At 42.1% G+C, this 23,558-nt stretch overlaps 1 protein-coding gene across 3 annotated transcripts in view; it reads right to left on the bottom strand.

The window, feature by feature from the left end:
• bag6l (BCL2 associated athanogene 6, like) overlaps window positions 1-22,974 on the bottom strand; it is a 77,182-nt gene extending 54,208 nt beyond the window's left edge. For 2 of the 3 annotated variants that reach the window (XM_048616643.1, XM_048616642.1), the window contains exons 1-4: window positions 22,883-22,974; window positions 19,888-20,005; window positions 17,101-17,312; window positions 15,547-15,618 (exon numbers count right to left, since the gene is read on the bottom strand). In XM_048616643.1, the coding sequence (XP_048472600.1) occupies window positions 15,547-15,618; window positions 17,101-17,312; window positions 19,888-20,005; window positions 22,883-22,960 (480 nt within the window). In that variant the 5' untranslated portion in view covers window positions 22,961-22,974. The remainder of the gene's footprint in view (window positions 1-15,546; window positions 15,619-17,100; window positions 17,313-19,887; window positions 20,006-22,882) is intronic. The other variant, XM_048616644.1, reaches the window with a different exon arrangement.
• Between the last annotated feature and the right edge of the window lie 584 nt (window positions 22,975-23,558).

The following is a 23,558-nucleotide window of genomic DNA, read 5'->3' on the forward strand; positions in this document are numbered from 1 at the left end:
TCCATTTTCCCAGTTTCTCCATCACATCGTCCCGACTTATAGTATCTTCTATTGGGGTTCTCTAACTCCTTTTCCCTCAAACAAAGACCCAATCCCGTTTTGTCCTTTTTCACTGCTTACACTTATACCTGTTTTACACATGAACCTCTCACAGTCAGAAAGCACAGAAAAAGGTCCTTCAGCCCATCAATTTTGCACTAGTCAAAAACAAACACCTAACTATTCCAATCCCATTTCCCAGCACTTGGACCATATCCTTGTATGCCTTGGCATCACACCCTCCTTCTACCTCCATTATCACTGCCTTTGCCTTTTCCTCAGGGCACCCTCAGAATCTGTTCTTCTTGCTCCTCCTCCCCCATAGTCTACAATATTAAAAACTACAATTTTCCACCTCCTTTTAGATCAGAAGAAGTCATACCAGAGTTGAAACTTTAACTCTTAGTTTTCTCTTCATAGATGCTGCTAGACCTGCTGAGCTTCTCTAGCACATTTATTTTATTTCAGGTTTCCAGCAACTGCAGCATTTTGCTTTTATCCTTAAAAGAGCTTCTTGATTTATCCAGAACAGACATAAAGGCAAGTGTCTTTCTTCATACAGCACAGAAGGCCCACTGTATATGCACCAACTTGTAGAAGTGCTATCCTATTATTCCTACTTACTGGCTCTTTTTACATAGCCCTGCAAGTACTTCCTATTCAAACATATAGTCAAAGCATCTTTAGAATTTTGCTATTAAATCTGCTTCTACCCTCCTTTCAAGTACTTTATTCTAGGTTGTAAATTTAATTACAGAATAAATCATCTTCATTTCATGACCAGTTCTATCTTTTTATTCGTTCATAGGATATAAACAGCAACGACAAGGCAAGCATTTGCTGCTTTCCTAACTGCCCTCGAGAAAACAATGGTGAGCTACCTTCTTGAATTACTGCAGGCCTTGTGGTGTAAGGAATGGACACAGACACAGTAAAGGAATAGCCATAATGACCTCTGGTTACCGACCCATTATTATTCTTGTTTGTATGGGTGCTGTTCCATATATCATCACAGTTCAAATTGCCTGTGAAACACTTCGGCATAACCCAAGGTTCTGTGCAAGGTTCTTTTTGTTTCATTTTTATTTCGTTTATTCTATCAAAACTCTTCATGATTTTGAACACCTCTGTTAAATGTCCCCCTGAAGCTATTTTTAACAGTGTGAGGTTATCACAGTGAATGTCCAAAGTGTACAACAATGAAGCCTGGACTTCAGGGGTTAAGTTATGAGAATAGATTGTACAAATTAGCCCAGTTTTCTATAGAATTTAGAAGAAAAAGGAGCAAACTGATCAAGGTCTTCAAGACTGGGTAAGCATTTTCATCGGTGAGGACTCTAGACTAGGGGCACAGTCTGAGAATTAGGGCCAGATCTTTCAAGAGAGATGTTAGAAGCATTCTATACACAAAGGGTGGTAGATGCTTGGAGCTCACGTCCACAAATGAGAGTGCATGCAGGATGAGTTGTGAATTTTAAATCTGAAATAGGTCATTTTTTGTTAGGCAAAGGGATATGGGTCAAAGACGGGTATATGGAGTAAGGCAACAGAACAGGCTTGCAGGGCTGAACAGTCTACTTGTGTTCCTGTGTTTCTAATAGGTATTACCCTTCAGTTTCACCACACTGCTGGTGCCTCACAGTGCTTTCTGCATCTTCACTCAGTAACCAGTTCTGGTCAGTAATGCTACTGCTCAAGTTAGAGGTCACCACTGCACTTTCCCACCACATAAAAGAACATATGTCTATTAATTCATTTTTGTAAATTAAAACAAACATTTTTCTCAGATTTCACATCCCCATCTGCTCCCTCTTCCCTTTCTGGTCTCATCCTAGGTGGCCTTTTGCAGTGTCTGCCTCTAGCCTGTGGGAAGTTTTTGCAATGCAGGAGAAATGATTAAGTTGAAAAAAACAAATTTTAATTACATCTCAGGGCTTGTTTTAAATGCTGCAGACGCCTAATGGATTGTATTTGCTTGTATGCGGATTGACTACTTGCTTAGGCAAGATTTTGGCCTTTAAGCTAACTAGTTATTCATGAATTTCATCACACTTTTGCTCTGATCCAATCAGCAGCACTTGTATTTCCACAAATCAGTCAAACCCCATCCTTTTACTGGCAATAAATTTCGCAACAAAACAATGAAAAAATTCCCCACTGGTTTCATGAAATGTTGAGTCTTTTTTATGAAAGCAGCTTCCTGTTCTTTCTTTTCCCATTCTCCCTTCCATTGAATCTCATCTTGTGAAGGTATCACATCCTTATAACATCAAAGTCTCAAATTATGTTGTGATTTTGACCAACATGAACGGTCCCCACTCATTCCTCTTGACCAGTCTGCAGCTGCCTGTGGCTAATCACAGGGACCAGCTCAGACATCTCGTTCTCTTCACATTCATCCAGTCACAACCTAAGACTAATGTCTTCTCATCCTCTCCTCAAATAGCTTCCTCTGAAGTTCTACCCAGCAAATATCACTTGTCTCCTCACAATCCTCATGGACAAGTTCCCCTTCTGAAAATGGGCCATATTTTCACAGGCACACCACTTCCCTCTCCAGCAGGGCGCTTTTGATTGATGATACTCTACATAAACAGATCGTTGCTGTTGCATTGCATAGCTGTCATTGTACTGAGGAAGTCATATGGTCATGCTCCAGTGATGAGTGAAAATGGAAGGGTAATCAACTGTCAGCTCAATCAGAGCAAGACCAAGCCTCCCATCACCCAGTGCCCAGTCAAGCTTGCGGGAGTTGTCACTAGTGTCTGGTGCAAACACAAACCATTGCTACATCCTGACACTATCCATCCCAACATGGAGGCACCGAGAAAGATTACAATGTTGGTCATGGGCAAGATCAATTCTATGATCTTCCACTTCAACACATCTGGCTCAAATAAGGAACATAGCCCAAGGAATTAACATGCCCCCTCCCGCTCCCAAAACCATCCGTGTCAGCATATTCAAGTTTTGGATGCAGTGTGGCAGGAGGCGAGAGGTCATGGCGCAAATTTCCTGATACTGCAGTCAAGCAAAACAGCAGAAGCTCATTGTGGATAAGACAGGGCATCAAACATGATACCATTCTAAGCTCCCGTGCTCAATAGGACACAAGATGAAACCAGACTAGTGCTTCTTCAGCTGCCATGAAATAAACTTCATAAGGACCCGATCAAGTCAATGAACAATCACCACTTCTTACAGACCTTGAAAAGATGCACGTACCGTTACAACATTTAAGAGGTATTTGGATAAGTACATGAATAGGGGAGGTTTAGAGGCATATGGGTCAAACTAAGGCAAATGGGACTTTCTTAGTTTGGGAAACTTGGTCAAGCATGGACGACTTGGACTAAACGGTCTGGTTCCATGCTGTATGACTCTAAGTAAAATAAAGCCAGATCATACTAACAGAGCAGTTTTACATTGCTACAAGTGGAAGAAACTGGCCATCTTCTCAGATGATCTTTAAACCATGAGAAACTAGGTCATGTCATCACACATATGAAGGCTTATAAGAGAAAGCAGTGATCAAATGTCTGTTAGACAAAGTGCACACATTGAAGGCGATTAGAATTATGTTATCTTTGCATACAAACTGTAGTTAAATTACAGAATTCTTTGCAACAAAGCACTGCTATGTCCATTGATATTTTTAAGAGGGAATAAAGCTGGTTACTTGAAAAAGTGGAAAGTGTATAGGGAGTGAGAAGGAAAAGATGAGGAAGTTGATGTAGTAAGAGTTGAAGAGGGAGAATTGATAAGCCCATTTGTGCTGTGACAGTCTATCATCCCAGGACTGTTAGATGTCATTCGCAATGTATTATTCTTCTGCTGAGATGATGCAGTGAAATCTTTCAAGGCCAGCCAATCAAATGATGTTAAGAACACAGTAGACAACGTCATTCAAATCACAGGTTAAAACCAGTAGTTTGTTTTCTCTTCGAAAAGGTAGGCAATTGATAACATCAATTAAAATTCTGACTAAAGAACACATTGTTCCTGGATAGCCATCTGTACATTCCAAATGACTGCTCGCTTGTTCTCTTGAAATACCTTACAGCGATAGGAATGCTACACTTGAATTGCGACGGAGCAGAAATGCATGAGCCAAAGACAGACAGATACAGATGCTGATACATAGCTTACATTAAAGAATTCCCTTCTGAAGAGTCATTCCAAAAATCGATCCAGCATATTTCAGAGAACAATCTGATTTGGCTTTGTGCCCAAGTATGTTAAACTCTTCGTCTCAAATGTAATTACACTACCCACATGCAAATCTAAAGGCAGGGACTGTGGAAGAGTAATTTCCAAATTTAAAGGATTTCTAGTGTGCTTGCAGTTTCTTGTGCTGAGGATTTCAGAGTTCCCCACTGCAGATATTTTACTTTACCTCAATGGAAAGTAAGAAGGGGACACAGTACTGAAACCCAACTCTCGTGACAATACCATAACCAGGCTAGTCATAAGTGAAGCTGCAGAGATGCATCAATTTCAATTCCCATAAAGAATTGCTAAATACTCCAGCCAACACTTTAATACAACTTGGCAATTTGGACTCTACATGTGTTGCCTGAGTTTAATAATTTAATATTCAACAGTAATTCTATTACTGTAGGATTAGCACATTTGGAATTCAATCCTTACCAACCAAGTATGAGTGGACAAATAGTGCAGAAAGAAAAGGGAGAAAGACAGAGTCATTTTATCTTGAGTACGTGTACTAACAGAAACACTGTCTATTTATGCAAGTTACAGTAACCTTGATACAATGGTGAGATCCCAAGAGGCCAGTGAACAAAAATAGTTTCATCATTGGTTTGGGTTGTGGGAGCCTAGAAAATAGGGGCAGGAATAGGCCATTCATTGTATCGATCCCAATCTGCCATTCAACACGGTTGATCCTTTATTTCAATACCATACTCCTGTTCTCTCCCCATACATCGTTAGCATCTAGAAAAGTAGCTTTTGTTTTCTTGAAATACATTCAGTCACTTGGCCTTGGCAGCCTTCATTGGTAGAGAAATTCACAGGTTCACTGAGTGAAGAAATGTTTTCTTACCTCAGTTCAAAATGATGTACTGCATAACTCGAGGTCAAAACTCTGTGTGTCTCCATCCTGGCCAGAAGACACATCAGTCTGTCCAGAATGTTACACGTTTCGTAGAGTCATACAGCACGGAAAAAGGCCCTTCAGTCCAACTTGTTTGTGCTGACCAGACATTCCAATCTGACCTAGTCCCATTTGCCAGCATTTGGCCCACATCCCTCTACAACCTTCCTATTCATATACCCAACCAGTAAATGTTGTAATTGTACCAGCCTCCACCACTTCCTCTGGCAGCTCGTTCCATACATGCACCACCCTCTGTGTGAAAAAGTTGCCCCTCAGGTCCCTTTTAAATCTTTCTCCTCTCACCTTAAACCTATGCTCTCTAATTCTGAACTCCCCTACCCTGGGAAAAGTACCTTGGCTATTCACCCTATCTATACCCCTCATGATTTTACAAACCTCTATAAGGTCACCCCTCAGCCTCCAACGCTCCAGGAAAAATAGCCCCAGCCTATTCAGCCTCTCCCCATAGCTCAAACCCTCCAGTCCCAGCAACATCCCTGGTAAATCTTTTTTGAATCCTCTCAAGTTTAACAACATCTTTCTTATAGAAGGGCAAGCAGAATTGCATGCTGTATTCTGAAAGTGGCCTCACCAATGTCCAGTAAGCCACAACATGACATCCCCACTCCTATGTTCAATGCCCTGAGCAACAAAGGCAAGGGTACCAAATGTCTTCTTCACCACCCAGTCTACCTATGACTCTACCTTCAAGGAACTAGGTCTCGCTGTTTGGCAACACTCCCCAGGGTCCTACCATTAACTGTACAATTTATGCCCTGGTTTGTCTTTACCAAAATGCAACAGCTCACACTTACCTAAATTAAACTCTGAATGCCACTCCTCAGCCTATTTGCCATTTGATCAAGGTCCGGTTGAACTTTGAGACGATAATCTTCACTGACCATTACACCGCCGATTTTGGCGTCATCTGCAAACTTACTAACCATACCGACTGTTTCAATGAGATCGTCTTTCATTCTTCTAAGCTTCATTAAATATAGGCCCCGGCGACTTAATCTTTCTTCACAGGTCAAACCTGCCATCCCAGGAAGCAGTCTGGTCAACTTTTGCTGCACTCAATCTATGGCAAGAATGTTTTATTAGATAAGTAGACCTAAACTGCACACAATACCCCAGGTGCGGTCTAACTGAGGCCTGGTACTGCTGCTAAGAGTTTCTTGCTCCTGTACTTAAATCCTCTTGCAACAGAGGCCAATGTACCATTTGACTTTCTATCTACTGCTTTCAGTGACCAGTGTACAAGGACAACTGGATCCCTTTGTACATCAGAATTTCGCAATCTGTCGCCATTTAAATAATAGTCATGGTTTTCCTACCAAACTTGACAACTTCATTCTAATACACTTTATACCACATCTGCCACACATTTCCCTACTCACGCAACAGAATCATCCTGAAATCTCTCAATATCCTCCTCACCACTCATAAACCAGCCAAGGTTTATGTTGTCAGAAAATTTGGAAATACGCCATTTGATTCCCTCACCCAAATCGTTGACAGATATATACATAATATATATACACATGTATATAAAAGCGCTGGAGGCCAAACATTGATCCTTGGCACATCACTTGTCTTCTACTCCAAAAAAACCCATTTATTCCTGATTGCCATTTCATGTCTGATCAACAATTATGATTGTTAGAGGTCAGTAATCTCAGATCCAGGACATCTCTGCAGGAGTTCCTCAGGGGAGTGCCCTAGGCCCAAACAACTTCAGCTGCTTCATCAATGATCTTCCCTCCATCAGAAAGGTCAGAACTGGGGATGTTCGCTGATGATCGCACAATGTTCAGCACCATTTGTGACTCCTCAGATACTGAAGCAATCCATGTTCAAATACAACAATATCTAGGCTAGGGCTGACAAGTAACAAGTAACATTTGTGCCACGCAAATGATAGGCAACGACCATCTCCAATAAGAGACAATCTAATCACCATCCCTTGACATTCAATGGTGTTACCATCACCGAATCCTCCACTTTCAACAACGCTGGGGCTACCATTGACCAGAAAATCTACTGGACTTGCCACATAAACACAGTGGCTACAACAGCAGATCAGAAGCTACGAATACTGTGGTGAGTAACTCACCTCCTGAGTCCCCCAAAGCCTGTTCACTATCTACGAGGAACAAGTCAGGAATGCAACAGAATACTCCCCACATGCCTGGATGGGTGCAACTCCAATAACACTCAGGGAAATTAACAACATCCAGAACAAAGCAGCCCGCTTGAAAGGCGCCATAACTACAAGTATCCACTCTCTGCATTACTGATGCTCAGTAGCAGCGTGCACAACAACAAGACACACTGCAGAAATTTACCAAAAATCCTAAGATGGCACTTTCCAGACACATGACCACTTCCATCTAGAACGACAAGGGCAGCAGATACATGAGAATACCACCACCTGCAAGCCCCACTCCAAGCCGCTTGCCATCCTGACTTGGAAATATGTCACCGTTCCTTACTGTTGCTGGGTCAAAATCCTGGACATTGTGGTTCTACCTACAGCATGGGGACTGCAGCAGTTCGAGAAGCCAGCTCACCACTACCTTCTCAAGAGCTACTAGGCACCTATTGGAGGAAAGGGTGCTAAATGCTGGCCAGCCAGTGACATCCTCTCGTGAATTTAAAAAAAAAAATCTGCTGTCCTTACCTGGCCTACAATGATTCCAGACTCTTAACTGCCCTCTGAAAAGGCCCAAGCAAGCTACTCAGTGCAAGGGAAATTAGGAACGTGCTCAGATGCGTGACTGCCAACATTTAACTGAAGGTGTGTTTCTGTTTTAAAAGTAACTAGATCTGTGCAGGAGTAACTCGTGACATTAAACTTGACAGAATACTTTGTATAAGAACATTCTGGTAATTGACACAGTAGGCCAGGAGCAGTGAAAATAAAATTGGGCGAAAAAGATCATTCATCCATGTTGTAAAATGCCTTGTTCACCAGCTAGCTCCTTCCTTATGCTCTGATTCTTGTCTCAGTTCACTGCCTGAAGTAGCATAGCACCACACATTCTTTTGAGAGATGATCCTCCTGATCTTAATCCTAAATTTGTTTGTCGCTATTATCACCTTCGCCCTTCAGCGTGGCTTGAAATAAACTGTACCTTCCAATCTGATCGAAGATTTGAGTATGAACAAATCCAACCCTTCCAATTGCATGGGACGCTTGCCTTTTCCACAGGACTGATGCACAAGCATCGCAGGAATGGAGAGATCAAGGTCACATCTTCACAATTATTACATGGTGCAACTTAAATAATCTTCTTTTGGAAGTAGCAACTCCAACGCAGCAAGACACATGTGGTAGAAAATACATTCCATCACTGTTGCCCACCCCCACAACCCTATTGATGTCAAAGATATTGCTCAAATGGACAGAAAGTTCTCAGTGTATAAATCCGCACCAGCTCTCACACCTCTAACTCAATTTACTCAGTGTCTAACTTCACTCAGTGAATTACTGTGAAGGACAGTCACTGATGTAGACCTTTACAATCCCCCTTGGGGGAATCACAAACCAAAAGAAGCAAATTTACTGAGTGACTCCCAGATGAATAAATTACCAACAAGATTGCACTTTGTGTATCTTTTACTTGAACATAAATCAGAACCAATGCAAACTAAATTATTTTACATGAAAATGATGCTACATCAAAAAAAGTCTATTTAAATTATTGATACAACAAAGATATGTCTCATATTACTCCCCTCATAGATGAGGAACCACATGCAACCTCTTACAGTCTTTCCAACTCAGTTTCTGGAATGTAGGATTCTCTCATGTTCTCACTAAATTTATCCTCAATTTCTCTTTTGCCAACATTAACAACCCTTCGTCTCTTGCACTGCTCCTCTCTGTCAAAACTATTAACAATAATTTTCCCACACCTTTCAGCTTTGTAAAAGTTGTACTGGACTCAAAACGTTCAACTGTTTATTCTCTCCAAAGATGCTGCTAAACCTGCTGAGCTTCTGCAGCATTTCTGTGTTTGTTTCAATTTCCAGCATCCACAGCATTTTGCTTTCAATTAATTTATCCCTCAAGTCACATCAACCGCCAATCGTTTTCTATTCAAGGCTCCCAGTTATGACTAGACAAGACACATATCTATGGACCCAGGTGACATAGGTTTCCAAAGCTCCTTTTGCAATCTACGCACCAACAAAAGCTGGTTCACTATCTGGTGTTCTGATACAAACTTAGTTTTTTGTATACCTATTCACACTGGAGTGACTTCCTTTTAGCTCAGTCATTTTGTTACTTCCACAATAACTTCTGAAATTCTGGTTATCTCCTTGCTACCAAACAAGAAAAAAAAAGCACCTTGCAGTGAACTTGCCTTGTATCTAAATACTCCAGGAAAATGACAACTGAATCTCACTGCAGTAATTTTGTGTCTGCATCTGCATATTCATCACCTTTTGCATCTAACTCTCCTTTGTGTCTGCAAGACACAGGGCTCCTGGTCTTAACTTCCTACTTGTTGGCAGTGCTTCCAGGTCATATTACATGGATCAAGATTTCCTATTATTCAAGAAGATAACATACAATGGATTACAATGGATACAGGATTGGCTAACTAACAGAAAGCAAAGAGTGGGGATAAATGGGTGTTTTCTGGTTGGCGGTCAATGACTAGTGGTGTGCCTCAGGGTTCAATGTTGGGACTGCAATTGTTTACAGTTTACATAGATGATTTGGAGTTAGGCACCAAGTGCAGTGTGTCAAAGTTCGAAGATGACACTAAGATGGGTGTTAGAGCAAAGTGTGCAGAGGACACTGAAAGTCTGCAGAGGGATATAGATAGGTTAAGTGAGTGGGCAAGAGTCTGGCAGATTGAGTACAGTATTGGTAAATGTGAAGTCATCCATTTTGGTAGGAATAACAGTACAATGGACTATTATTTAAATGGTGAAAAATCGTAGCATGCTGCTGTGCAGAAGGATCTGGGTTTCCTTATGCATGAATCACAAAAAGTTGGTTTATAGGTGTAGCAGGTAATTCAGGTGGCAAACAGAATATTGCCTTTCATTGATAACAAGGTGTAGAGGTGGATGAACACAGCAGGCCAAGCAGCATCAGTGCAGCAGGAAAGCTGATGTTTCAGGCCTAGACCCATTGCTAGGGGGAAGGAGTTTAAAAACAGGGAGGTTCTGCTGCAACTGTATGAGGAGCTGGTGAGGCCATATCTGGAGTACTGTGTACAGTTTTGGTCTCCTTTACTTGAAAAAGGATGGACTGGAGGGAGTGCAGAGGAAGTTCAATGGTTGATTCGGAGTTGAAAGCATTGGCTTATGAGGAGAAATTGAGTAGACTTGGACTATACTCATTGGAATTTAGAAGAATGAGGGGACACCTTACAGAAACATATAAAATTATGAAGGGAAAAGAAAAGATAGAAGCAGGGTGGCTGTTTCCACTGGCGGGTGAAACTAGAACGAGAGGGCATTGCCTCAAAATGAAGGTGAGCAGATTTAGCAACGAGTCGAGGAGGAACTTCTTCACCCGAAGGGTTGTGAATCTGTGGAGTTTGCTGCCTAGTGAAGCAGTTGAGGCTACTTAGTTGAATATTTTTAAGGTAAGGATCGATAGATTTTTGAACAGTAAAGGAATTATGGATTATAGAGAGCGAGAGGTTAAATGGAACTGAGTCCATGAAAACATCAGCTGTGATCTTACTGAATAGTGGAGCAGGCTCAAGGGGCCACATGCTCCTATTTCTTATGTTCTATGTACAATTGATGCAAGAACAATTATGGAACGCACAGCCATTTTGAAATTAGAGAATTTCTTTGTTGTACTGCTTCCAGTCACAAACATTTTGTATTCAGCAATGGTCTCTCCACCTCGCTGCTTGAGGGCGGAATATTGGTCAGGACACTAAGAAAACTCCCAGCTCTTCTTCAAATCATGGAACTCAACAACCACTTGAACAGGTAGGTGGGAACTCAATTTAATATATGTCCAAAAGAGAATACGATAATCCAGCGGTCCCTCAGTATTGCACCGACATGTTAGTTTGGGTTACACACTGGGCTCTGTAAGAGGCTCGAATAAAAAAACTTTCTGTCTGAAAAGAAAATAGCTCTGCCACCGGGGTAAAGCTGACAATCATACTAACCACAAGATGTCTTTGAATGGGAAAGGGCCTATCAACAATTTTAATTCTAACCTTCCAGAACATTAAGCCAACCACCTTTCCATTACAACATCTAGTGGTTTCTGATATGAGCTCAATGTTTTGGCAATAAACAAAAGTCTACAGAAGTAATGACATGGCTTGTCATTCACAGCTCTGAACATGTGCATACTTAATCTCCTGCCTATAATATTTAAGCGCTTAACATCCTTTTGAACTCAGCAGCAAGTTGTAAAATTTCAGGTTATTACTTTTTTTCTGGATAATAGCTTTTGGTAAGCGTTCTGCTGTGGCCATTTAGCTCCAGACACATCTGCTATTTCTATACTTGTTCTGTTACTATCTCTTTATCCCTTGCCTATCGTCACCTTTGACATTTAATCTCTTTAACCATTGCTGACCTTCTCTGTTGTTCTTTCCTCCCATCTGTTTAAAAATGTTGAGTCTGTAATATTTTCCACCAAAGTTTTAGAGAATCGATCCAATCACTCAGTTTTGATCTGCTCCACTTTACCAGAACTATTTAGATATGAAAACATGATTTCACTTCAGTAAACGTGTGTTATTGGTAATGTTGAAAATCATTGACAAACAGGGCCCAGATCACCACAAACGCAGTTGAGACCTAGCCCTTGACCTCATTCTTTGACCTCTTTCACAGTGACATCCACTGCCCACCGGTGAAACACTGCCTAGCCACAAACAGTAATGATCCATCATGATAACTGTAGACACTCACAATTTACTCCTCACTCAATGCTTAAAATAAACTAACAGAATGGAAACATGCAGCCTCTGGTTAAACAGCGATACTACCTCCAGCCACAGGAGGCCTCAGAGCAGCTCCAACTGGGTCCCCAGCACGAGGATATTATCACCCCCAAGTGCTAAAATCAGGAAGCAAAAGGACCAATGCATCCACATACTTCCCACAGCCCTGCATTCAGGGTTCAACACTGCAGGTTCTGGTTCCCATTTCCTCAAGAAAAGCCCCATTTAAAAATAGCCTTTCTGTCCACTCACTGATACCCGGCACATTAATGCCGGACATGGCTGTAAGTTGTTGCAGCCTGTCTGCCAAGGATCTTCAGCCGCCCACCATCTTGAGAGCAAGGAGTCTATTTGTTACTAGGTCAGACTGCAAGCTCCGATGATCTTTCAGGACTGACAGCGAACATAAAAACACACTGCTTCCTGACCAGGAAATTATGCTGATAAAGTTGAGCTAATCAGCCATCGGCTATAAAGACTCATGTACAGTTTCTCTCACGCCTGTGACTTGCTCTCCTTGACTATAAAAGAGTAAAGAAATCTGCAGTCATAGGACAAGATGCTGCATCTTGATCACACTAAATAAGACCCCACCAGAAAGAGGTGACTAACTCTTACCTCAAGCCATGGTGATGGACAATCTGTCCCTTGATGGAGACATAGGGAAAAGCAGCTACACTTTTGGTCGACCTACAAAGCATGGGTAAGCATCAATCTAACCCTTAGGGCCACGGTGTCAGCACGTTATTGTCTGCTTGTGAAACACGGATGACTTACAGCTATCCAAAAAAAAAGAGAAACTCAGTAATTTCCATCTTTGCTGCCTGTGGCACATTGTGGGTACATTTTGGTCAGACAAAATCAGGAATGCTGGAGTTCTCTCAAATGCAGGACTCCCAAGACCACAAGCACTCAGTCGAGGTGACTTTGTTTACTCTTGGGCGCGTTCACGGGATGAAAGTATGCAAATTCTGTATGGTGAGGTACTGGAGCCACACATCCTGGAGGTTGGTCAAAGATCCCTTCAAAGATGCTTGCAAGCATGACATGAAGGCCCTAGTCATGAATGATCACATATCTGGGGGTTGCTAGCTGAACACGCAAGAGATTTCCACCTCCTCTAGGCAAGCTTGTACCACCACAATGACTTACGGCCACAGCTGCTTGGAAGACGCATCAACACTGAAAACAACACACGACACCACTTGAAAGCTTCAGGTACAGCACTTATGGCAAATGTGCACCCTTCGAAAAGGGGGTGGCTAACAACTTTGTAGATGGAAAGGTGCTGATAATGATTTCACTTTCAATACAATGTCCTTGCACCTTGACACAATAGGCAAGCAGTTTTCTTTCAACAGCGCAAAGCAAACGCTCGTGAATTTTAAACCACAGGGTGTCTGCAGTCAACGAGTAAACTACGTCACCTAGTGGTAGAAATCTTAGTGCAGCAATGGGCTGACTGATGGAGCCAGGAAGATGCTTAGTATTATTAAGTCAATGACACAACCAAATAAAGGTGCACCAGACTGAAAATCCACAATGGATTATAATGTGGAAAATAAAATTTATTGAAAGCATCAACTTTGTCAGGCAGCAGCAGAACACAAAAGGGGGAAAAGAAAACTATTTTCAAGGATTCCACAACTGCTATTTCAAGTGACCTCTGTTGCAAACTGCAGCTCTTTAGGTGATGGGCTCCTACCAAATCAGCCTGGTCTGCAAATTGCTTTCATAACTGAATAGCTCAACTGCACTCTCAGTCTAAGCTCACAGATGACAAATGACTACTGAGGAATAATATACAGCACAGAAACAGGCCATTTGACCTGACTTGGCTAGGCCTTCCTTCCGATTCCATCTCAGTCTGTGAGCTCACTTTTTAATCCCTTCTCTCTCACGCACACATCTACGTTTATCCACTACTCAACAGCAACAGATAGCAGAATGGAGAGAACTACTTTCACACAACCTTACCATCCAGTTTGCATTATCAGGATCACTGCTTTAAACATTAGAAGTATGTTATTAGACTGCATAATATAGAAGCATAGCTTCCTTTATTGGATAGAAAATATTAAAACTCTCATTATTTCCTTCAAAAATGTCTCAAGGCAGAGCCATCTATTTGGATCTGTGCTCATTTCTTGTTTCTTGAGTGCCTCCGAACCCAATCCCACTTTGACGCATACCCAAACCCTTTCAAATATTCCTTCTTCACCACCTTCCCTGCCCCACACACCAAGCTGTAACCTAAACACCTTTTAAGGATTTTCAACAATGGCTCATGGCAAAGCTACTAGGCTTTAGAACTTTGCAGATGGAGGGATCTTATGGATTTTACCCCCAAGAAATCATGCACTTACTTGATCTGTACCCTCTTATGTATTGCTTGTCAAAGCACACAAGCAAATTAATCATTTGCTAATTGTGAAAATCTCATTAGGTCATCGCTCTCTTTTCTCAGCTCCCATGTCCTAACTTACATCAATTTTCATAAAACAGCATTCTAGTTAATCTACTCTGAACTGCACCCATTACTTCTCTAATGGGTTTCCCAAAATTGCTGGAAACAAGCCAACAGAGAACAAGATCAGTCTTGATGCCACCACACTCCACCCCCACCACCCCACCAATTTTCGTATTCCATGCTTCTCGATCCACCTCTATTTGCACTGTCACCTTAAATGACGAACACGATCCCCCTCTGCTCCTTTTAAAATATATTACTTCCAAGTGCAGTATATTTCATATGTATACCAAAACTGGTCTCTCAATCCTGTCAGCCTGTTACACAAGTGTTTTGCAAGCTTCCTCACAATTTAGTACAACTCTCATCAACTTAGCTCCAAAGAAAATCCTACTTTGCTCTCTCAATGCCTAAGCCCCGATAACAGACATATGGAGTTAATAAGTGCAGTAGCATTACAGATGCCGTCACCATCCTTTTACCATTACCCTTTCCACAACGCATCTCTCTTTCCATCCGAATGGTTATATCCCCCTCAAGTCCATGTGCCTCTTATGACCCTCATTGCTTGACTCATGGGTGGAATCAGATCAAACATTATTCTTACACAGCCGGTAATTCTAATACCCCCTTTAACCAAGCAAATGGGTAATAACCTGAAGCTGAAATGATATGCAGTGTGCAGCTTTCCAAGAGGCATAGCGGCAGCAATACCTGTGTGCAAAAGTGACAAAATACTCAGCCTAGACCAAAACGCCAATGAAATAAACTTGGGATGTTGGAATCGAACTGGCAATTGTACTTGATTATAATTTCTAAGATTTTGCAGGGTTGGGAGCCCTGGCAAGAATTAACTCAGCTTTCAATAGTGAAAGGATAAATGTATAAAGTGCGCCAGTCAGCCTGTGTACCTGAGAGCCCCTCTCCCCACACCCCCTCAGTAAGTACAGTCAAAGACACACACTTACACTTACCCCGGTGGAAGTTGTGACTCGTGTATTCCGACCAGCCTCACCCAAACCTGCCATCACCTGCTGCACTGATTGCTGTAACAATATGGAAAGGAAACATCATCGGGACGACACTGCAGCACTCGTGTGGATGTAACCCACACCAAAAATCAGTGTCTGTTTACAGGGAACACACGTACACATGTAACAGAAAAAAAAACCCGACACACCCTTTGTGGGCGTGCATGCATTTGCAGTTACTAGGGAGCCTTCCTAAAAGCAAGCGCGGCTACAAGATGAACGCGGGATAACTTCCACCATACCAGCTTGCATAAGATGATTATTTAAATGCAGGCTTGGCTACTATCTGACCGTGCAACATACAATGTAACACACTGCGAAAACCTGATGACATTGGTGGGCATGTCAAGGCTTCATACTACTGGAAGATCTTGTGCAGTGCTGCTCACTGGTTTAGAATGAGAGCAGTGTTAATAGAGCCTGACAGTGAACACATGGCACTTAGAAGTGTGTTGTACGCAAGACTTTTAAATGTGCGCAGCTGAATTGTGGGAAAATGTCTAAGTAACAAGCAACGATTCTGCCCTCTCAAACCTGCTTATAAATAACAAGAAACATTGCTAGGCTGAATTGCTGCAAATTACAGGCACATTGAAGACTTAGATAAACTACCACTCAAAACGTTATGTGAAGCATGTTAGAGCTGGTTGGCTCCGGTACTGCTACTAACACACAACTAGCTTTGTAACAACATGCATCAAGTCTGATCTCTGGGAATGAAAATGTACACAACAATTAAAGCAGCGCAGTTTAGCAACCGGTATATCCAGGCCATAATAAGATCACTGCAGAATAGGAGGAATGAGATTCTCTTGGGGTGATACAGCTTGAATATACAGTCTGGGGAAACTCCAGAAAGGGAAGGCCTGCTCCTGTTCAGCCTTCAACTCGCGTTCCCTGTGCTGCATCCCAACTAGGTTGTTTCCCAAAACCCACGACCCCTTAGTAACTTGGATTTACAACCTGTAACCCCTTCCCCCGCTACAAAAAGCAACTTCATCCAACCTATGTGATGACACCTATCAGCCATCTCTGTCCTACTTTCTAGTCTTATTCCCATAATGCCTTGCCTCCCTCTCCTTTTAAATGAAAGGCCTGTTGAAATTTTTGCCCAGATTTTTGGCCATGCCTGCTGGCATCTATTTTGCTACACCCACTATTCATAAAGAGCCATTTAAGAGGAGCTTGACTGAGTGCAAATATCTCTTGCTGATAATGTCAAAGGTGGAGAGATGGGCCCTCAGACATACCCTCAGGCTGCTTTCAGCATCAGGGAGGTACTTGGCATTATTTTGGAAAGAGGTACACATGCTAAGAGCCTGCAACAGTTAGGAAGCAGAAAGCCTGACATGCCACCTTAGGTTAAGATAACTTTTTTTTGGGAAGGGAGGGAAGGAGGCAGGTGTGGGGGGCAGCGTAGCGGGGAGGGGGGCTCATCCTGCCTCTAACCAAGTGGCTCCACTCGCTGCCTTTACTCTCAAGTTCTCCACCACTGACCTGTATCTGCTGAGGGTCTAGAAGGTTGACTGGCAAATTGAAGGTGCCCACCATCACATAACTGTTGGCATTCCTGTCGTGGGGTCCAGCTGAAGTCCCTCGCCCGCCTCCTGGGTGGGGCATGGAAGAGCCTGCCGAGGAAAGACCTCCTGACGCTGCCTGTGCCTGCGGTGGAGCACGCTCGACCAAGTGGATGACTTTGTGGTGGACATCTGAGAAGAAGCCGTAAGCGAAGAAAGTTAAAACACAGCAGCAAGAGATACGCGACGTCTGCTTTCGTCGTTTAATTTCAGTCCCATTGACAGATGGAAAAGAGAGGAATTATGATAGAAATCTTTCCACTTAGGTGGCTAATACTGATACCTCTGCCACAATAGAAACGCTTCATAAATCCCAAAAGGTCTCCCCCCGGAAACTGCATAGTCCCAAAGGTGTTGATTAACATCTATTATCATAACAAAACTGGCTGCTATTTCAGTTCAGGCCCAGAAACAGCACAGGTTGTTTTATTCAATGTAATCCACAATTGATTTTGATATCATTAACAAAGTAAAAGGTCACAAGGAGCTTTAAATTTTAAACAGAATTTGACATTTAGCTATGGAAGGAGATGTCAGGTGGTAAAAAGCTGGGTCGGTGGGGGGAGAAGAGAGAGTACGCATGCGAAAGAGAGATCGAGAAGGGCTGGAGGGGATGGGGATAAGGGACAGAGGGGAGAGGGAGGGGGTGGGAGAGGATTAGGAATGGAATACCAGGGTCTAAAGCTCAGGGTAGTTAAAAGTACAGCCAACAAGTGAGTGATGGAAATCAAAGCAGTACATAAGGTCAGAATTCGAGCCATTAGGCTGACAGAGCCACAGAAGTAGCTTACTTTTAGGAAAGGTAGTACATGATATAGCTGAGGCAAAAGCAACACAGGGAGGTCGACACCCTGCTGATTTAGAGAACGTAATTACGATGACAACAGGTAGATCGTCCCAGCGTTCCCCATCCTTCAACGTATAAAATCAGTGGAGAAAACGGAACTTGGGGCCTGAATCTATTTCCTCTAATGTAAAGTTGAGCCAGTAAACAACTGGAGGCAACTGAAATCTGTCATAAGACCCAGTCTTGCAGTTTTAAAAGACATTCGAAATTAAGTTCATGTGGAGAAACGAGGTATTGTCACAATACATAAACCTCCCACCATTTCAACTTTAACGTCAATAGGCTAAAATGAAGGCAGACAGGAGGAGGTTCTTATAGAACGTTATTGCCAGTACAAACTTGTTGACCGTGTTGTTAACAGAGTGTCATGATTAATACTGCTTTAGGAGGGATTAGTTGTTAGCCATCTCAGCACAGACTTGTCTCCGACAGTGCTTGCCAATCAGTAGGGCAGCGGGAGACTACAAAGGTCAGCAGCATTTTGCTGATAACATGTCTCCTGTATTCCTGGGACACACAATCCATTTTAATCACTTCCTCCTCTCCAGGGAGATAGCTTTACCTTCATAAAACAGTTTGGGAGGTCACACTATCTGTCGCTGTCTGTGTTAATTTGAAGTCCCATTACCAAAGTCTAGCAAACGTTTGCCTTTCAAGTGTTTAAATCTACTTCTTTTTGCATGTTACCCTCAAATCTGCTTCACCACCTATTCAGGCAATGTATTCCTGATCACAATAACTACGGAGTCGAATATTTTTTCATGTCACCTCTAGCTCTTCTGCTAATTATCTTAAATCTGAGCCCTCTGGTTACCGTCTGCTACTGGGAACAGATTTTCCTTATTTATGCCGAGTAAGTTCGAAGGTAAAGGTTAATCTTCAAATGGGCACACATTTGCAAAGTTCTTTGACTTTTTACGATTTTACTAGCAAACGTTAATGTTGCTGAGCATGTCGTCCATCAGTAGAGATCTTGTCAACGTATTTGGCCTTAACGGGTTTGCAAAATTCCTGCTCTCCTAATGCAAAAACTGTCTACATTTCCACTTTTAAGACTAACTGGAACTAACTAACAGCCTATTTTTGATCTATATTTCATTTACTAATGGTCACAAAAAGAACCACGCAGCATGATTCAGTGATATTGAGGGGACTGGGCCTGTATTCTCTAGAGCTTAGAAAAATAAGTGGTTATCTCAATAAAGCATATAGAAAATTCTTAGTAGGGTCGACCGGATAGATGCAGGAAGGACTTGGAGACAGTAAGGACTGCAGATGCTGAAAGCTACACTCAATAAATGTGGAGCTAACGAAGCACAGCAGGTCAGACAGCAGTCGTGCAGCAGGAAAGTCAATGTTTTGAGCTGAAAGCCTTTGTCAGTGTCATCAGGATCCTGGCGAAGAGTTTCAGCCTGAAACGTTGACTTTCCTGCTCCTCGGGTGTTGTGTGACCGGCTGTGCTTTTCCAGATGCAGGAAGGACGTTTCTTCAGGCTGGGGTAGTCTAGAACCAGAGGGCAGGTACAGAATAAGAGGCAGGCCATTTAAGACAGAGATGAGGATGAATTTCTTCACTTGGAGGGTGGTGAATCTCTAGAATTCTCTTCCTCAGAGGGCTCTGGAGGGCCAGATACCGAGTATACCCAAAACACAGATCAATAGATGTCTAGATATTAAAGATTACAGGAGATATGGGGAGAGTGCAGGGCATGTGATGTTGAGGCAGAATATCAGCTACAAACAGGCTAAATGGCGAAGGCAGCTCAATGAACTGAGTGGCTTCTGTCTCTCCTATGCTTCTATAAGGTAGAGGGAAGGTTGAGCACCTAAAATGAAGGTGAATACCGAGATTAATACTTGCCATAATCTTTAAGCTTCTTGTCATCTTGCAGAACTCGGCCCTGATAAATGAGCCTCTGCTTGTCGGGTGGGATATTTACAGAGCTGGAGATGTGTTCTTTGAATTCTTTGACTGTGAGCTGAAAGAGAATAAACACCAGCTCAAAATGGGCAGCAACAAATGACAACTTGAGCAGAACGCCTTCAAAAGTTCAGCACAAAAGCAAGACAGAAAACAATGTGAGCAAAACAGTAGAGTGCAGGTTTACAGCTAAGGTATCAGAGAGGTTCTAAATCTCACCAGTGTTGCTACAAGGGTCTGCTGAAAAAAAAAGCCCAGTAATTTCCACAGAAAAAAACTGAAGGAGAGAGAGCATGCTTGTATCGTCGTAAAATGATTCACAACACAGTTCAAAATGAATAGGAAAGCTGGAAAGGGAGGTGACATATCAGGACTGCTTCCAGAAAGGATTATAAGGTTAGAAAGACATCCTTTAGGGGGCAGGGACAGGTTTCATTTGGTTCCTGTTGAGAAGCAAAAAGAGAATGATTATACTTCTGGGAGCATTCCATTGTATAAATTCAATTTTTGTTTTTACTTTTCTGCATTTTTTTTTATCGTGGACTAAAATGAGAAAAGATCTGTTTTCAAAACCAAGGATGGTTGATGGACGTTGCATTTTAAGAAAGCAAGCAATCCAACACTCTTTTTAAGTACGGTTCCCACAGCTGCTGGTTCAATGGGAGGTGGTGGAATGGTGGTAATGCCATTAGACTAGCACTCCAGAATCTCAGACCAATGTCCTGGGGGCATAGGTTTGAAACTCACCATGACGATAAAAATTCTGGGATTAAAAACTAGCCTAATATATTCATTTTTAACTGTTGTAAAGACTCATCTGGTTCACAGATGTCCTTCAGGGAAGGAAATCTGTCATCCTTACCTGGTTTGGTCTACATGTGGCTGCAGATTCACAGCAATGTGGTTGACTTTTAACTGTCCTCTGGGCAATTAGGAATGGGCAATAAATGCTGGCCTAGCCAGAGACACCCAGATCCAATGAATAAAAAACTGCAGCAGTCGAGAGTATGCAGATAATCTGGAGCCAAGTTCTACGTACGAATGGAAATTCAGCCAGCAATAAGCAGCTGATTGGTCTCCGGGTCATAGTCCAGTTATCTTCTGCCAGCCAACAAATATGTGATTGGTTCCTAAGTAGCTGAACAGCTAGTGGTTGTGTTCAAAATAGGGAGAAGCCTTCATACCACCACAAGCTCAGGAGCTATCTCCATTCCCTGGAGTTAAAAAGCACAAAGATTGAAGAAAACCAGATTATTTTTCTTTCGGGGTATGGGGGCTGTAGGTTATGACTTACCTTTCATAAATGTGAACCAGTCAAGTTATACCAAAAAAAGCATCTGGAGAAGGAAGATTGCGAAGCAGCATTGTGACCAGCACAAGGATCATCTCAGAAAATCGTGTGAACTACTGAACTACCATCTTAATCTTTCCCTCCACCCATAAAATCCATACTTTTTGTCCTGTATGTGTGTAGAGGAGGCGTTTATAAAGATTAGAGTTTTAACGATCAGAATTAAATGCCAATGTTTCATAATTATTTATCTGTCGTTAGAATTTAAGTAATTATTCTTGTTAAGTATAGGAACCTAGTGCATCCTTTCTGTCAACCTGGAAGGAAAGGGTAGGAAAATTGAGGAATTCTGTGTGGTGATACTGGGGGACTTTAATTATCCATATATTGATTGGTATAGTGTTACAGTAAACAGTAAGAATAGGAAAAAAATTCTGTATTGTGTTCAAAAGGACTTCCTTTACCAGTACGCTCTTGGTCCTACTGGGAAAGAGGCATTGCTGGATCGGGTGCTGGGAATGAAATGGACAAAGTATCTGTGGGGAACACACGGGTGCTCATTGTATCAGAATGTTTAGATTAGCAATGAAGAAGAGTGAAGACCAATCTACAGCACAACTTGCAAATTGGAAGAGGGCTAATTTAATGGGATGTAGTCAGGACAAAATGGATCCAAAGACTGACAGGAAAAATTATAATGGGTAATCTTTAAGGAGAGTTTAAGGCACAGGCTAGATACAATCCAACAAGCATTCAAAGCAAGGGCTCACTGGATGACAAAAAAAGAGAACAGGTGTCAGAACATATTCTTAGCACAGTCAGCAAAGCATATGGGACCTTGTGCTTCCTAAATAGAGGCAGTGAGTACAAAAGAAAGGCAGTTATGCTGAACCCAAAGTACTGTCTAGTTCTGCTCACCACACTTTAGGAAGGATGTGACAGCCCTGGAGAGATATACAGAAGAGATTTACTGCAATGGTTGAATGGGATGAGGAATTTTAACGAGGTTAGTTTGGAAAATATGAGGTTGTTTAACTTGGAGCAAAGAAAATTGAGGAGATTTGATAGTGGTGTACAAGATTACGTCTACTTTGTCTAAACCATCGAAGAAAAGCTGGTCATAATAGCTGATGATACAGGGATTGGGGCGCTCACGTTTAAATTTTAGGGGTTGCGGAGTGGGACTGAGTGGGATATAAGCAAGAACTTTACTCAGCAAGCTATAACAATCACTGCCTGGGGCTGGTGGAAGAGGGGACGATGAATGATTTCAAAAGAATTTGGATAGGTGCTTGAGGAAAATAAACTTACAGGGCTACCGCGAGGGGAATGAGACTAACTGATTTGCTCTTTCAAGAGGTGGCGAGGACTCAGTGGGCTGAATGCCTACCCTCTACACCATAATGTCTGTGTGACTAAACGACCATTCAGTCCCTCATGCTTCTGTTAGGTCTTTGGGAAAGACACAAATAAGTAACGAAGTAGGAACTTTAGCACAAAGAATCTTCTCAGTGAGATGATAAATGCAGAGCAACTGGATAAGTGAGTCAGTTTTTTGAAATAGCTGGGATCCTGATAGGAAAGCCGAGAAAGCAGGTAACAAAGGAATGCCTTTGACCTTCTATAGATACAGCCAGTACTCACCTCTTCTTCAACTGTATAGGTCCTGCTCTGGGAGTCCAGAGTCTTCACTGTAACTTCTGTCGTGGCCATGTCTGGCATTTAGCTCTCCTCTGCAACAGAACAGATTGCTCATCACTGACATGGTTACTGTATAGAAGAACTAATTTCAAAAACTGAATGCAATTGATGGAAATGAATGACATGCCGACACAATGGGCCTCCTTCTACCCAGAAACACAGCACAATTTCTCACCGACGTGAGCAGAAAACAACAGAAGAATATCCAGTATAAATAAAAGCAAAGCACTGCGAATGCTGGAGATCTGGGATAAAAATGAAACACTTGAGAAACTCAGCAGCATTGATGCAGATGAACAGAGTTAATGTTTTGAGTCCAACATGACTGGGTCTATTCAACACAATTCAAAAAATGTGAACTTTGCTACATGCATCTTGCTTAGGACACTTAAAACATTACTTTAACTATGATACCAGCACTTATATGGCAGGATTCCCACAACTCAACAAGGACAGGCACATTGACACACCAGAGTCATCAGGGAAGAAAATCTAAATTGAATGGCCAGGAAAGAACAAAGACATTTGAGGTTTAAACTAGAGTGTTTTTGATGCTAACTGCCTGCAAGGACCAAATATATATGAATGCTTCAGCATATGGCATATGCCTCACAACAGT

Source organism: Rhincodon typus, chromosome 35 (assembly GCF_021869965.1).
Source record: "Rhincodon typus isolate 14 chromosome 35, sRhiTyp1.1, whole genome shotgun sequence".
Lineage (NCBI taxonomy): Eukaryota > Metazoa > Chordata > Chondrichthyes > Orectolobiformes > Rhincodontidae > Rhincodon > Rhincodon typus.